The sequence below is a fragment of the Abrus precatorius genome, unplaced genomic scaffold (genome assembly GCF_003935025.1).
Source record: "Abrus precatorius isolate BTA unplaced genomic scaffold, Abrus_2018 Scaffold4, whole genome shotgun sequence".
Classification (NCBI taxonomy): Eukaryota; Viridiplantae; Streptophyta; class Magnoliopsida; order Fabales; family Fabaceae; genus Abrus; species Abrus precatorius.
This window is the reverse complement of record NW_020874384.1, coordinates 9,644,160-9,661,282: the sequence shown is the minus strand read 5'-3', so window position 1 is coordinate 9,661,282 and position 17,123 is coordinate 9,644,160. Positions and strand designations below refer to the sequence as shown.

Here is a 17,123-nt window from a genome sequence, read left to right as displayed (position 1 = left end):
TTAGACTAGTTGTTGAAGTATCTATACACGCGTCCCAAAGTGCAACAATGACCAGTTTTGGAGAACCAACTGAAGCATTTACTCATCCATCTCATATTTCATTTTCAAAGAGTATACTAAAGCTTTGTGCAAAAAAGACAAATTAATGCATGATAGCGAGAATTAAAAGTCACATGATGTATATAGGAATTAAGAATTTTAAAAGGATATTTTGTACTTAATTAGCAAAGTCATTGTGTATATTTTTTGTTTTGTATTTAATGACAAAGCGTTGGATGTATGTTTTATTTTTGGATTAAATTTTAATTCACATTATCAAACAATTGTTTGCTTTTAATCCAATGCAAGTGCAATCAAGATTTTCTTTTATATTGTTATATATTGTTGTATTGTTATAAATTTTGTTCAGGATACCAATATTTTCAAGACCTATATTTATATTATATATACTCTAAGATCTACTTAATATGTCTACCAAATTAGAGCTATGATTTAATTAATGTACTAATCACAAATTCAATATAAAAAAAAAAAACTAAAAAACCACATTAACTGGACTTTTATATCAAATTGGAGTAAGACACGAAACATTTGAATACATTTAGAGTGAGATAAAAAAATATTTTATTTCATTTAAATTGATATATAAAGTATTTCATTACATTTGAAGACATATACTTTTTTTACTGAGTTCAACACATTTATCAAAAGGGCTACACATTTTTTCAATTGCCTACAAAACCATAAAACTATCTAATCATGTAATCTTAACACTATGTTTACTATGAAAGAAAGAACAAGCATTGACAATCATGACATCCAAGTGACACCATTATAAATTTCTCTCCCTTCTATAAAGCATCTACCTTCTTCAACAATGATTTCATAATATTCTTCTCTCGAAGATTTACTTTGTTATCATACTATTGAAAGAACTAATAACTATTTTTTTCTTTTTACTTATAAACAAAGTACAAATTAAAATGCACTATGTCTTAAATATTGTGAGTAAATTTTTTTTTTTATTACCTAAAAATCAACCATAGAAAATTGACCTAGATTGTCAATTGTCTATGATGTCAACAAAGAGACTTCTATGCCACAGTTACACATCTTAAATTTCCTTTTAACTTTCACATTATAAGAGGAAGAAGTAGTTTCTAATATTTCACTTTCACCTCCCCCACCCTTAACCGTTAAAGATAAATCAATCTTTTTCTTGCATACATATACAAAACAATAAATAATAATTTATTTTATTAATATATATTAGAATTAACATCAACATATTGAATAAACCTAAAAGTTAGGATTATCATTCAGTACATTAACAAATTCCATTAAAAATTCTATTATAACTCAAGAGAGTGAACAAATTTCAAAATTAGAGGAATAAAATCATGCAATTAAAGGTTTGAAAACTAAAATTGAACAAACCTAAAAGTTGGGGCTTTAAAAAAGCAATTTAGCCTATATAAAAAAAATTATCTCAATTAAGTCAAACTTTAATATTTTTTAAATGTTCATATAATTATTCAAAATTAACTACAAAGTAAAAGAGTAAATAATTGCAGGATAAATGATTTTAAAATTCTTTGTTAAAATATAATCTCATAAACAACTATGTTAATAAAAAAAATTATATATATATATATATATTTTTTTTTTCTCCTGTAATAACTTTTCAACAAGTTATGATAATTAAATAAAATAATTCATTAAATAAAAAATCAAATATACTATTCTTTTCAAGTTAAAAAGCCTTTGAAAATATTAAAGATAACAATTTAACAAAAAAAAGTATGACTTTTTCACATTTCTATGCTAAAAACAATGTAATGTAAATATAGTATATGTGACCTCAGCAAGAAAAGTCTTCTAAGAGCGAAAGATAATGCTTTATCATATGAGAATGGGGACATGTGAACTAAAAGCAAGGAAATGTTGGATCATAAATTATCTATAAGGAGCATAAAGTAAGAAATGCTTAAAAAGAAACATGAAAAACATCCGTCCATAAAATATATACAAAAATGTCAATAGAGAAACTCCTATATGTTTGAATTTGGTCAAGGCAAGTATACAATTTGCTCAAATAAAGAAGGGATCAAAGATAACCTCATGCTTTTGGATAAGATACATGAAAAGATGTAGATTGAGGGATTAAGAAATTCCTACGATGGACTAAAAAAAATACATAATAGCTTAGCCAAAAAGTGAGAAAGGCCACATACTTCAGAGATAAAGGTCCAGAGGAATCAACTTCAAAATTACCTGCAACATTGAAAATTCCATAAAAATAACATATAAATAGTAAAAGTATACATACCTTTGGCACAAGTTGTTTGTCACCTCTTAAAAGTGCAATACTTCACGAAAAGTTCTTTGAGTAACGAGAACTTTTATTGGTATGACCTTTCAATTTTTTGGTTATTTCTATAATTTGATTGGGAATAGAAGTATCTAAAAGGTTCATAGGAGTAAGTGAACATCTTTAGGAGTAGGGTAAACTCTTCCAAGCAACAATGAACATATGAGAAAGTATTCCACCGTTGAAACAATGAGAGTCAGATCTATAAAAAAAAATCATGTCTCATTGCTTCAAAAGACATTATAACACTTCATAGCAAAGGGAAAAACATGACACTCAAAGACCTTCAAAGAATAGCTCACAAAGCAAGCAAAGAAAATTATGAAAGACAAAAGAAGAAGAAAAAAAAAAAAGAACTTATCAAGCATGATAGAACAAAAGCTAAATAGATTTTGTGCAATGAAAAATAATTTTATATCATATTTTACAAAAATATTATTACTCTAACAAGTTTCTTGTAGCAAGCAAAATTGCCAAATTTTAATTTGTCACAAGTTAATGAATATTTACTTTTGAAAGCACGTTTAACAATCTAGTCTGCTTATGGAGAAAATGGGTATAAATAAAATTCACTAGGGAGATAAAAGCAAATTTTTCATAATCAAAACTAAAAAATAACATGAGAAATTAATTAATATTTTTAAGCATGAAAAACAAGTGAAGCCTCATTGTCATGTACAAGCAGTAAGAGTTGACAAGTCATTAATAAAAATTGTGTTTCAAAAAATAAAAATACAGGGATAAGCAAGAAAGGAGGGCAAAGCCACAAAAGTTTTATTTTTCAAAACACAAGAGGCAATTATTTGGGCCAATGTTCAATAAAATGAATAATCAATTATTTAGGATGGAGTTCGGCCCAATTAAAGGTACTTGTGCAAACAATAAAAATTATTTTAGTGCATAGGTGACAACAAAACAACCATAAGTCAACAAACACAAACATGTTAACAAAGAAGATAAGAAGCAAAGTGTACATGTATAAAGAAGGAAGAAAAAGAATAATATAAGTCAACAAACACAAATAAGAAAACAAAGAAGACAAAAAGAAAAAGTACATGATTAGAAAAACAAGAAACAAAATAAAAATGACATATTAAATTTGCATGTATACAATAATACAAATCATTGCATTCATTGTTTTTTGAGAAAAAAAAAGCTTTCGATTAAAGGTGAAGCAAAGACATCCTCTAAAATTAAGACTTGCTTTTTTGATTTGCCAATTCCAATGTATGGGAATGTTACTCTGTGTATATAATAATAAATGCATAGCTAGGATGTATTTGAATGAATAATCATAAAGACGTGGAAGACTTGTACAACCAAAGGGCAAACAATTTAATCATTCCTCTTCCTCGTTTGTTCTTCCACTTCCTAAACTTACAAACTCTTTTTTGTTTTTCAATATTCGTTTCTTGGCAGGAACATCTTTATACTCTAAAATAACATAATGTAAATAAAGTAGCCGTGGAAATAAAAGGTAATAATATACAATAAAATAACAAATAAAAATACTAAGGGTGTAAAAGCTAATCTCTCTACTTGTTGATTGTTTAGATCTCTCTCTTTTCTTTTGTTTCTTTATTTGAGGCTAGTTGCTAAAGGGATTAGAGCCCTAGGAACATCTTGGGCTTTTAAACCCCGTTAAATATACAAATAAGATTAAGAAATTATTTGGAAGAAATTATGTCGTCCCCTCTGAAAATTCTCCCAAACATACCTTAATGCAAAAATCTATCAGCTACGTAGCGGCAGATCGACGCAATCCGTTGATTAAAAAAATTTCCACATATGGATATGTATATCTCAATAAAAGAAAAGTCCAAGTAGTTACTATGGGTGCAGATTTGTGTATACAACGCTACAATTACACCACAATACCACACCGTGACGGTAAATCTCTATGAAGTTGATTCGTCACGAACTTGATAATGCCACCATCAACATGTATATGCATCTCTTAAGGTATGTTGGGATGTTTAAAAATTATAATTAGCAACCACAGCTTATGCTTCATCTTCATCAGAACACCAAAAATCTGATTAATCTTCAAATAAATCGTAAACCGCCAACCACCTTGTAAGGAACAATCAGCAATTTACTCTTGAACCATGCACTTACACCTCCGCTGGTCCTCTGATAGTTCCTGCAATGTTTTAAGTTTCTCAATTCATGAAAGATTTGGTGGCAACCCCATGACCAACATTATCATCAATAATATATTGTGACCAAACGACTGAGCGAAAACAATCACAAGCATAAATTTAGTCACACACACAAGAGTACCTCAATTTGCTGTTGTAGAAACTTGACATAAGCTACCGCCTCGTCTAACATATCGGCAGTATTTGTTTGCTACAAGAACAAAAGCAACCGCCATATTTAACTACTACACAGTACACACTGACTAGACATACACAAAAAAAGAAACGATAAACTCTACAGGCATTGCATAACAGTTTCGAACTCAAATAGTTACACCATTATATGAATGGATCTTTCAGAGCATGTTTGTTGGATACACATCCTAGCGGAGGATTGTTAAGCTTTTTCTAATGCTATTTTTGCACAGGTAAGGATTATCCAGTGGAAGGGCTGAGCTGGTAATAAATAAATAAAAAACAATTTTTTTACAATAAAAAAGATGGTACTAGAAAGAAAGAGGGAGCGAGGATTGGAATGAATTCTCCCAAAACATCGAAAAAACAGAGAGCAATTGAAACAGGAAAAGAAATCCAGCTTGAGAGAGCAGCCAACAGCCAACTCACTTTGTAGAACCCCCAAAATAATATCCCAACAAACCATTACTTTGACCAATAAAGAGGCCAAGAACAGGAATCCATTTAGAAGGAGATCGAACGGCTGGAAAAGATGTAAAACACTACAGTGTTATGCTGCAGCCAAACACCAGCAAAATCAGCACAATACCATAAAGCTTGTATGAAATATTGTCCCAAGGTAGCAGGCCCGTTTTAAAATTGCCAAGCCAGTTAATAATGCAGAAAATAAAAAAGGCTGCTTGATTCTAAATACCGAAAGCTCATTACATCAGGAGATAAGTCATTGTGCTGCTTTTCTGATCATAACAGATCCTTAGATAACCAAGTTATTATATAGGGTTCTGGAAATAAAAATTAAACAAGGTTGTCAAATTTATGAACTCTGACATTTAGGTTAATGTCAAGCAAATGAAAAAGCTAACCGTGGAAGGAAAATAAAAAATATGGAGCATGATGCAGGGAGGAGAGACAGCGGTATCAGGGGAGGAGATACGGTATAAAAGACTCTTCCAACCACAGATCCCCGTACAAAAAGAAAAAAACACGAAAGCCACCCTACTTGTCTGTATACTAGGGCCATATGAGGACAAACCTAAGTGTTCAATTGTCACTCAACGATTCTGACACTGAGTTGGTAGAGTAGTTCAATGAAAGGAAATGATTAGCAAATCCTTCCATAATTTGGAAATCATGGAATATAGCACATAGTGGTTTATAAATGAATTGAATTCTTAAGGTAATATGTTTCCAAGTAAATTTTTTCATACAATAATTCGTTTGTAAATGAAATCTCGTGTTCTTAACATTTCATCATCGGAGCACAGGGGCAAAGGATAAGACCTACAATTAATAAGAGTTGAAGTAAATTATTTGTTGATAATAGACAACATTTTAGAAGAAACATGTCATAGTGGTTTATTTAAGATAATAAGTATAACCTTATCCATGTTTGGCACAAGTTCTTGGAGCTTTCTTATGCGGTCACTTATACGAGTCCTCCGAACCTAAACCCAAAAAAGAAGGTTTCCAATTTAGAGAGAGAACAGATAAGATAGCATCGGGAAGTGGTGTAAAAGTATAAATTAGTCTGAGATGAGAAGCGAGAAGCGTTACCCTTTCAGCAATACTCCTTGGATGCGTAGCACATCCACGCTTTGCCCGAACTCTACAAGGTACCGAATCCTCTAAAATCTTGTCCATTTTCACGTCAGTGTCAGGTGCCTTACCACTACCTTCAATTTCCTACACACATTCCGTGTTAATTTTAATATTAAATACTAACATTTTCCATAATAAAGAATTACAGAAGAAGAAAAAGATATCCATCAGTTATTCCGGCCCAGGGACAGGCACCGCACAGAGCGAAGATCAATGAAATATTGAATGAAAAAAAGAAGATTAAGTAACGAACTGAACCTGGTGTGCGATTGGATTAGCTGGAGCGGAAAGAGGGTAATCGACGAAGCGTTGGTGTTGGGAGGCAAAGAGGGTAGAGGGAGCAGTGTTAGTGGAGAGGAGTTGAGTAAAGCTTAAGGGGTCTTGGGCTTCGGCTTCGCATTCGCTTTCCTCTTCCCCCTCCTTAAGAAGAACAGCTTCTAACCAGCTCGCCGGAGTTGAGCGGAAGCGGGATAGGCCGCCGCCCGCGGAAGTGGGTTGCATCGGCCTCTGTAGTAATTTAATGTATAAAAAAGAATAGAGATTGGGTTTTGTGTTCCCTGCGATGGAGCAGAAGAAAAGGTGGATGTGGATGGGTATGCTTATTGCGCGTTCTTCCGGATAACCAAACCGCTTTTTTCACTGCCGTCTTCTTCTTCAATTTGGACCTTTCCATCTTTCTCATCTCATCAACGTGAGCCGCAAAGTTGTGTTTTCAGAACGACAGCGACACTCACTAATCATCAACTCACCGCCACGCGCTAGGCATCCCTTTCCTTCACGCGCATTTTCCATTACCTTTCATTCATATTGCAATCATTTTTTAAATAAGAAAATTAATACATAGTTAACTTTTTTTAAAAATGTCTTTTAATATTATTGTGTAATTTTAAAAAATTAAATAATATAATTTTCATAAAAAAACTGTATATAACTTGTTATTGTGTATTTATTATTTTAAAATAAGTTTAATATATATAGTGTTTTAAAAAATATATATACTTTTTTTTTCAAAATTTACTTAATAATGATATAAAAAAATTATTATTTTTTAAAAAATTGTTATAGACAAGTTTTGACATTTTAAAAAATTTTAATGTATTTTTAAAAAATTGTTATCGATAAGTTTTAAATTATTTTAAACTTTTTATTATTTTATCTTTGAAATTTTATACTTGCATCAAATTTGTTATCGACAATTTATGAATTTTATATTTTTTTAATTTTCAAAAACACTATATTTTGTAATTCTTTCGTCATATTTTGTAATTTATTCTTAAAATATTTGTCAAAAATTTTCATACTAGACAGTAATACTCTTATTTTAATTATTTTTATTTTTTGCTGTTATTTTACATTATAAAATAATAAAATAAAAAAGTAACAAAAAAATTAAATCTTAAAAACTATAATACACGACTCATAATTTGAGGGTTAACACTTTTGATTCTTTGTCTCGCATCCAATGGAATCAGTTGGCATAGGTAGTTCCCCATTAGACACAAAGTGGGGTAGACAAGTAGTAGTGTGTATGGTCATTGGCCAATTCATCCAATTGGCATTGGTATGAACAAGTGGATGGAATTTTGCTAAGGAATAATGGAGACAGTTTATGAAAGAATTTTGTCATATCCTCTAAACTGTTATTGTAATAGTTATCTTAATACTAAAATTTTAAAAAGTAATTATTATCGTGGAAGTAACTTTTAAAAAGAATATTTAATATATTAATTTAATTATTATAAATATTAGTTATTCTGTGATAAATTTTTATAATTTTTTTTATATTTAATTTTAAAATCTAAAAATTACAGATATCATGTATTATATTACATCATCTAGTATAATAATATTTTATTATTTAAAATTAATATTTATAAATAAATTTTTATTATATTTTTTATATTTATAAATAAATCTCTTACTCTTTTTTATTTTTTCTCCCCTATCTCTCTCCTCTCCTCTCCTTTTTGAAACTACCCCGCCTTGTTGTAATATTTTTCCTTTTTCCTTCTCACCAAATCTCCACGTCTTCCTCTTCTCTCGTCTTAGATTCACATCCTCAACCTTTTTCTTTTTTCTTATCCATTTTCCTTCCTCTTCCTTACACTCCTCCCTCTCCCCATTTCCCTTTTTCCAGCTTACACCTACAGCCAAACCTCCAACCACACCTCTACCCTTACACCCACAATTATAATTTTTTTCCTTACTCTTCTTCATACTCTCACCCCCTCAAAAAGAATTGATTAATGTAAGTGTTTTTTTTTCTTTTATCAAATTTATCTTCTATTTCTATAGTACTGATTTTATAATATTAGTGCATTGTTTGAATTCTCATATATTTCATTCATTGGCTATTTATAATATAGAGCTTTGGTCATGTTTTAATCGATAAATTTTCTTGTCCATTTAAATTCTTGTATGAACTCAATATGATATTCACTTATTGAGAAAGTTGTCCTGCATAGTTTTTAATGCTAGAAAAAGAAATTTGATCTAATGTACAGAGACAGTGTTATAAATTTTAATTTTTTGCATAATGTATTCCTTTTTTTTGCCTTCTTATTATGTTGTAATTTTTGTTTATTTTGTTTAGAGCAAAGTAGCATAGTGATTCAAGTAATATATACAAACCTCGTCATGATTTCTTTGTCGTCTAAATGACATATATTACCCAAAAATTTTTTTATGTTAGTCAATTTGATTATGCTTATGCAGAAAAGACTTATACATGGTTTCTTACATTTTGTGAACTTTATTGAATTTTCATCTATTGCAAGACATTAAAGAGATATCTTGTCATGATAATATTGGTATGAAAAGAATGGGGAAACTTGATATTAGATCATTCCTCGAAGCTATAGAAAATATATATAATGAGGAGGATGCAGAAGATAGAGCTTCAAAACTATGTTCATTGTGAATATTGTATTTGATTTCTCAAAATTTCTTTGAAAATAGCTTAGATACTTTAGGGTTGGAGATTGGGTGTGCAGCGAGGAGGGAGAGGAGATGTAACATCCCTAATTTATTTACATAATTTTCCTTTAAAAAAAATAGAAATATCAATATGATATGATTAAAATAAGTAGAGATGAATGAATAGAACGAATATTTATATGCATAAACTCTGAATCAGTGAAAATGAGTAAAATTTAAACTTCATACATATAAATTCCGTTCATAATAAAATTAAGAATATAATTTTGAGATTATCAATTTACAATTACAGGAAAGCTAAAATTTTTATATTAACAATTAATTACTAATTATTAAACACGTGCTTTGAATCGTCATTTACAATAGATTTATTAAAATACTTCAAACTCTCATTAAAAACTTAATTAATGTAATCACATTCTTCAAAATAATCAGTCCTAACAAAGCAATCTCTTTCCTACTATCCCTTGCCAGTATGATCTAGAACGGATCAATCTCCTTTTTCTCGCTTCGTTACCTGAAAAAGTTTATAAGGGTGAGCATCTCCTGCCTCACTAAAATTTTTATTTTATAGAATAATAAATAATAATACAAAAATATTTTCTAATACAATAGGTAACCAAGCAAAAACATTCCATACTTAACAAATTTAACTAGACAAAATCATTCATATACATCTTTCATTATTGTATTTACTAATACGTATTTCATTTCTTATTTAATTAATCCATTTAAATTCAATGTTCGAATTCATGCCACTTTACTTAATCATACAATTTCAATCAAACGAAAGTTATCCATGAATATTACTCCACATTTAACCAATTATCATTATTCAATTCATATCTTCGTGCCACTACATTCATCTTAAATCTGAATATCTCATCAACTAACAGTACTCTCGGACCCTTAAATCGCTGCCAACGCACTCTCATTAGTTACAAAGGACTTACGCAACATAGATTGTTGATGGTAAGTCAAACCACAAACAGATACAATGTGTGTGTTCACAGTCTTCCAAGCAAAAGTACAATTAGGAACTCGGCCAAGAAATGAGTGTGAGGCCTGTAAATATATCTCACTTTTACATCATGTATACATTGTGTAAATACATTTACCACTCTCATTTCCACCATATTTTCATATTTAACTCCAGATCCTATACCCGTAGTGTATCCCTGAACTATCTATATAGTATCTCAACAGTGACATATCAAGTTATACTATTCTAATACATATGTTGTAAACACATTAATCGATGTACTACAACAGATGTGTTATAATCTCACCCGTTGGTGTATTATAACGCATATATATAAGCGCATCAATCAGTGTATTTGACACAAGCACTAGCATTCCTTATTTCTTTCTTTATACATTTTCATCACTTTTTCATATCATATAATTCCCTTTTCTTTTGATAACATATAAAATCTCTAATTCACATACTTGATCTCATTTATCATTTTCAATTATACATATAATCACAAGGTAGACACATATTATTATAGGTCCAATACATTTATCATGTTTGGTCATTTAAGCACATGTTTACAAAGCAGTAACATATTATCACACAATTCTATGCAATATGCCGAGAGTCAGACACCCTCGGACTTAGCCCAAATTATGCAGTTCAAAATATATTGTCGAAGATCACATTCACTCGGTCTTAATAGAATTTTTTACCCTAAAGTTCATCATATTCCACTTTTTCACCATTAACACATATATAAAAAATATAATAACTTACTTATAAAACTGTTTAACTCATTCTTACTCGTGACTATTTAAAATACACTTCATCTCAAGTGATTTTAAACAGATCAAAAATCTCTTTTATACCAAAAATTTATTTTAAACTTATATAGTTCAAGAAAACTTTATGGATTTTTACTTTTTAAAATAAGATAACCCTCTTCTGTAAATATTAATAAACATATTTAGGTAGAACCTAGGGTTTAAGAGTAACTCTTCTTACCTGGAAATGGATCTCAAGAACCAAGTTCTTCGTGTGCTTTAGGGAGAAACTCCACGTCTCGACTAAAAATACTACTCAAGGACTAGAGTTCTTCCTAACATCATAAGGTAGATTTCTATTATGAAAGAGAGAAAAGAGAAATAAGAACGAGATTCAAAGGATGAGCTCCAAAAATTTACTTAGATTCGAATGGAATAGACGTTTGAGCTCAGATCCAAGAGGGATACAGAGTAAGTTATTAGAGGTTTTCTCTGAGAAAGGAAAGGGAGAGAACGAAAAAGGGATATGTGATTTGGTTGAAAATGAAGTTTTTATGACAAGAGTACTTTAAATATCTCTCAAACTCGCGACTTTCTCTCTACAGCGAGCAGTTCTCGCTACAGCGAAAAAACTAAAAGTTTTCTTCATTTGCTGTCTATCATTCTAGCTACAGCGAGATATTTTAGTTACAACGAGAGAGTTTCAAAAGGTTCCATTTTCATCGCTTCATTCTCGCTACAGCGAATTTGTCTCGCTATAGCGAGATATCCTACAATTCACATCAATTAAACACTTCTATTTTCAGCGTCCTAAAACATTAAAGCACCTTATAGAAAAATAAATAGTGAAATAACTGCAAAATTCTTCTTAAAACATTTGTGATGTTATAATAAAATTTTAAAATAATGTTGAACGTATATTAAATTTAGTTAGCATAATAATTTTAGAATAAATAAATAAATAATGTGTTATTTTCATTTTATATTAGTTGTAAAATCTTAGTTGATATATGATTTTAAAATAAATTTTAGAAATAGTTATTCAAAAAATTAAATTAAAAATGTTATTTTTCAAATAAACCTTTTATTTTTTCATAATTTTTTTCCATTTGAATACATAACTACAATCATGTAACTCATATTTTAAATACAATTTAATTAAAAATACATTAATGATTAATTTATTTAAATAAATTAATTTAAATAAACTGAAACATTTAAAAACTACATACAATAATATTTTATTATGTTAACTAAGAATAATAAAGTGAACGTACAATTAAAATAATAACAACAAAAAATAAATTTTAAAATAGAAAATAGTTATCAAATATGAGTTAGATAATTTTCCTAACAACAAAACAAATGTGTAACTTAAAATTGCAAAGAAAAAAAAAAGATAAACAAAGTGTAAATAAAAATATGAAAAAATAAGTAATAAAAGTAAACTTCTGCAACAACTATTTAACATTCTAAAAATTGGCACCCTTCCGCTTCGAGAAAAACACTCATGCTTGATATATGGCAACACCACAATAAATGATGTTTGTCTACAAGAAACTATTAGTATGTAAGTGACACATAGTAATATCACAATGAGCAGTGTTTGTCACTAGAAGCTACAAGTCTGACATTAACATATTGACATTGTTTTTATAGAGTTGTTCGTAGCTACTAGTCTGCCACTAACACATGACATTGTTTATCTGAGTTGTGCTTATTCAAGTTGAGTTACTTGTACTGAAGTGATTCCCAGTGGCACCTTCTTTTACTTTGCTACGTGTCACTTTCTTGTGTAGTGGTGCATACTCATTGTGAATTTTACAAATTCTACATTTTTCATTTTGTACATTTAAATAAATTGTTACAAACTATACTATTATGATATTTTGTTATTAATTATTGCCTGTACAAGTCAAAAAGTCATTTTCTTTCCTTGTAATATAGTGATTTCATGGTTGAGTGCTGGTTCCACTTAGTTGTTCTTTTAATCCGTAATTTTTTAAAGACAAGATACTGTAAGATGACTCCAAATATAAAAGATTAAAAACTAATTTATTTATAATTATAAAAAATTACACCCAGTGGAATTTGAACACATAACCTCTTTTCTATTGAAAAAAATGAAGAGCAATGGAATAAAATATAATATTGATGCAACGTGATTCACGTAAAAAATATACGGGATCGATTAAACTAAATGTTAAATTTGGCTTCTAGTGTTTAAAGTTCAACCATTGGCAATAGCATTGAGGGGGGCTAATGCTACATAGATAGCGATGGGCGAGAATGGTGGCTCAGAAGCTGCTCTGGTGGCGAACAGCGTTGACTACAAAGGTGGAGCCGCAATCAGATCGAAATCAGGCTCCTGGAGATCGGCTGGGTTTATCATAAGTATTACTATCACTTGAATATATTACGATTAACGTTGTTTCAAATTATTTGAGTTCAATGATATGAATCAGGTGTGGAAGTGGCGGAGAGGATTTCGTATTATGGAATTCAGGGGAACCTTATCTCCTACCTCACCGGACCACTCCGCCAGAGTACGGCCACCGCTGCCCAAAATGTCAACGTCTGGTGTGGAACCTCCTTCTTGCTTCCCCTGCTCGGAGCATTCTTGGCTGATTCTTATCTTGGCCGCTACCGCACCATTATTTTAGCTTCCTCCCTCTATATTTTGGTAAGTCTATTTTATTCCAAGTTAATTATTCTCAAGAATCATCAGAACAATTTCTAAATTAAATAAAATATCATTTTAGTTTCATATGATACGTAAGTATTGTCCTAATGCTGTATAACTTACTAAAGTGATCAATAGAAACAAATTATTGAGTATTGTGTTGATGACTTGCTAAAGTGATTAACGAAAATAAAAAATAAGAATTAACAAAAATATTTTAAAATTTTAATAACTAAAACATATGATGCTAATAATCTTACAATTAAATTAGGAATTTAGTCTTTCTAAGATTCATTGAAATAATATCCGAATATAGCAAAACATCATTTTAATTCCAATATATACAAGTTAATTATTTTAGTACCTATACTTATAAGATTTATCAAAATAATTCCTAAACAAAGCAAAATATCTTTTAATCTTCAAAGCATATAATACTCTGTAATTTTAATCTTTAATATATAAAAGTATTAATCATTTTAACTTTTATTATCACCTAAACATTATAGTTTTTAAACTACTACTTTTATTCTAACTGAGAAGCTAACTTGGCATGTTAAGTATTAAGGGAACATAACATACATTAAAGATTGAAATAATTAATAATTATATAAGTTAGAATTAAAATAATATTTTGATTAGTTTAAAGACTATTTAGCTAAAACTTAGAAGAAGTGAACTAAAATGATTTGACAATTATATACCAGAAAGCTAAAATAACATTTTGCTTAATTGAAGAAATATTTTGATGATTTGGATTAAAATGATAATTTTTTTATTATTTATGTTTTTATTAGTTTACTTTTTCAATTGACTTTTACTAGGATACAAATCTCTTTCAATTATTGGTGAAAAGTGAAAGTTTAATTTTATTTTTATTTGAATGAAAATATACTTGCTTAAACGAAAATAAAAAATAAATTCCACCCAAATTTTGTTAGAACAAATTTTGCATCTCCTTTCCTTCCCTAACCTTTTATTCTCCCTCTCCCAGACTTCAATTTTCCTTTCCTCATGCCTAAAGCTCAATTCCAAACTTCTACATCCAACTCTCTCCCTCATCTTCCTATACTCAAATCTTTTTTTCCTTTCTCAACTCCCTCTTCTCTTTCTCAATACCCAGTTTTTCTTTTTCTCTCACCATTTCCCCCATCTTCTCTCTGTACCTAACTTCTCCACTTAGTCTCCTCTTCTCCGCACACCAAACCCTCTTATCTTTCCTCTTGTAAGAAATACACAAAATTCGTTTGGGCAAAGAACTAAATTTGCTAATTGTGTAAACAAATTTGTCATTTTTTATTAAGCTAATCTATTTTTATTTAATTAAAAATGAAATTAAACGTTAAATTTTGTCACGAGAGAGTGAGAGGAGGTGGATTTCTTTTACTATCTGTACTGGTGAGAGAGATGAGTAAAGGTAAATCTTTTCGACTTTGATCTGAACGTCTTCTTCAATTAATAATAAAAACAATAGATTGTAGAAAAAAAAATATTATTCTCAAGTTCATAGAACACTAAAGCTAAAGGTGTATAATTTGATTGTATGAAGTGTGTGTGTGTGTGAGAGAGAGAGATTTCATACTGCTTGCTTTTATCATTATTCCTAAAAGGGGTGATCCTTTGTCTTTATATGACAGGGACTAGGCTTGTTGACAGTGTCAGCTATGCTGATATCTCTCGCAAATGCTGAATGCCCAGTTAGCAATAAATTAACATCATGCTCTCCTGGGTTTCAAGTAATCTTATTCTTTGTGTCACTTTATCTGGTGGCCATTGCACAAGGTGGACATACGCCCTGTGTGCAGGCCTTTGGAGCAGATCAATTCGATGAACTGCACCCAAACGAGTACAAAGATAGAAGCTCATTATTTAATTGGTGGTATTTTGCCTCGGCTGCAGGTTGCATATCAACTGTTTGGATCTTAAACTACATACAGGACAACATTAGTTGGGTTCTTGGATTTGGAATCCCGTGTGTGGCAATGATCATTACATTGCTTATTTTCTTGCTCGGAACAAGGACCTACAGGTTTAACATTCAGGGACATAGTGACAAGAACCCTTTTCTCACAATTGGTCGTGCATTCGTTGCAGCTATAAGAAATCGGCGCCACACTATCACAGAGGAAACTTGTGGAATAATTCCAAATAATCCTCATCAAAGTTCTGGAGAATCCAAGTAAGAAACAACAATGATAAAAAATGTGGCTGTTCCAAAATTCTCCCCTTCTTGTTTGCTTTCTTAACTTTAAAGCAGTAACATTTTTGGGTAAGTGATTTTTCCACCCCCATCTCTCAAAAATAGCCTATTTGTTTGGATTGAAAGATTCCAATTATCAACCAAGTAGTTAGTGTTAGCATAAAGTAGGACGGGTTGTGTGGATTATTAATTATTTTCATTAGACAACGCCTTTTTTCTGCTTTTGCAGCTCCCTTAACACAGCATTGTTGGCAACAAATAGTTATGTGGAAGAGGAGAGTTGTAGCCTGACAGAGGTGGAAGAAGCAAAGGGGGTACTGAGGTTGGTTCCTATTTGGGCTACATGTCTGCTTTATACTGTTGGGCTTGCTCAAGATTCTACACTCTTTGTCAAGCAAGGGGCTAAAATGGACAGAAACATATTTCCCGGGTTTGATATGCCTCCTGCTGCTCTTCGATCACTTACTGGTCTGGGCATTGTTCTCTTTAGTCCTATCTATGATCGCATATTTGTTCCAGTGGCAAGATCTATGACTGGAAAACCCTCGGGCATCACCATGCTACAAAGGATTGGAACAGGAATCCTTATCTCCATGTTTACATTAGTAATTGCAGCAATTGTTGAGAAGAAAAGATTAGAAACAGCGCAGGAGTATGATCTTGTTGATGAACCGAATAAAACTGTTCCTATGAGTGTGTGGTGGCTGATTCCCCAATTTTTCCTTTTCGGGATTGCGGAGGTTTTTACCAAGGTTGGTCTGCAGGAATTTTTCTATGATCAGGTACCAAATGAATTAAGAAGCATGGGTCTTGCTCTCTACTTGAGTATCTTTGGTGTAGGGAACTTTCTAAGCGGCTTGCTCATTTCTGTGATAGAAGAATTGACTGGCAAAGATGGACATGACAGTTGGTTTGCTAATAATCTCAATAAGGCGCATCTTGATTACTTTTACTGGTTACTTGCTGGACTCAATGTGATTGGATTGGCTCTCTTCATTTTCTTTACAAGATCCTACATTTATAAGGTGCCTTAATGTTTTAGGACGCTGACCCCATCCCAAGCATCCCTCTGTGTATTTTCTGTGGAGTGGCATGACAAACAATTATAGTTGAATAAAAATGATGTTTTCTGGTGTCATTTCAGACTTTTCTGTCCACGAGTTACAGTGGTCATCCCAAAGACTAAAAATTGTTTTAGCTTCACCTTTATTTCCGAGCTTTTTTTAACATCAATATTTAAAACCGAGCTTAAGACTA

At 30.7% G+C, this 17,123-nt stretch overlaps 2 protein-coding genes across 3 annotated transcripts; one reads left to right on the top strand and one right to left on the bottom strand.

Moving 5' to 3' along the window:
- Positions 1 to 3,698: 3,698 nt before the first annotated feature.
- Positions 3,699 to 6,991, bottom strand: LOC113865701 (transcription factor bHLH80). Of its 2 annotated transcripts, none has more exons than XM_027500422.1 (5): positions 6,565 to 6,991; positions 6,262 to 6,390; positions 6,087 to 6,152; positions 4,655 to 4,723; positions 3,699 to 4,514 (listed from the first exon to the last, which is right to left on the bottom strand). In XM_027500422.1, the coding sequence occupies exons 1-5, from the start codon at positions 6,805 to 6,807 to the stop codon at positions 4,467 to 4,469; spliced, it is 555 nt and encodes a 184-aa protein (XP_027356223.1). In that variant the 5' UTR covers positions 6,808 to 6,991; the 3' UTR covers positions 3,699 to 4,466. The 2 variants fall into 2 exon arrangements, with proteins under 2 accessions (XP_027356223.1, XP_027356225.1); XM_027500424.1 differs by having other exon boundaries at positions 4,163 to 4,514; positions 6,610 to 6,991.
- Positions 6,992 to 13,262: 6,271 nt separating this feature from the next.
- Positions 13,263 to 16,900, top strand: LOC113866092 (protein NRT1/ PTR FAMILY 5.10-like). Its single transcript, XM_027500981.1, has 4 exons — positions 13,263 to 13,377; positions 13,449 to 13,666; positions 15,304 to 15,845; positions 16,096 to 16,900. The coding sequence occupies exons 1-4, from the start codon at positions 13,263 to 13,265 to the stop codon at positions 16,898 to 16,900; spliced, it is 1,680 nt and encodes a 559-aa protein (XP_027356782.1).
- Positions 16,901 to 17,123: the final 223 nt, after the last annotated feature.

Excerpts from the sequence above, each read along its gene's own strand:
- LOC113865701 (XM_027500422.1), bottom strand. The coding sequence starts at position 6,807 with ATGCAACCCACTTCCGCGGGCGGCGGCCTATCCCGCTTCCGCTCAACT. Across the intron at positions 6,153-6,261 it reads CAAGGAGTATTGCTGAAAGG|GTTCGGAGGACTCGTATAAG; the intron begins GTAACGCTTCTC and ends TTTTGGGTTTAG. Across the intron at positions 4,515-4,654 it reads TTCTACAACAGCAAATTGAG|GAACTATCAGAGGACCAGCG; the intron begins GTACTCTTGTGT and ends AAAACATTGCAG.
- LOC113866092 (XM_027500981.1), top strand. The coding sequence starts at position 13,263 with ATGGGCGAGAATGGTGGCTCAGAAGCTGCTCTGGTGGCGAACAGCGTT. Across the intron at positions 13,378-13,448 it reads ATCGGCTGGGTTTATCATAA|GTGTGGAAGTGGCGGAGAGG; the intron begins GTATTACTATCA and ends GATATGAATCAG. Across the intron at positions 13,667-15,303 it reads CTTCCTCCCTCTATATTTTG|GGACTAGGCTTGTTGACAGT; the intron begins GTAAGTCTATTT and ends TTTATATGACAG.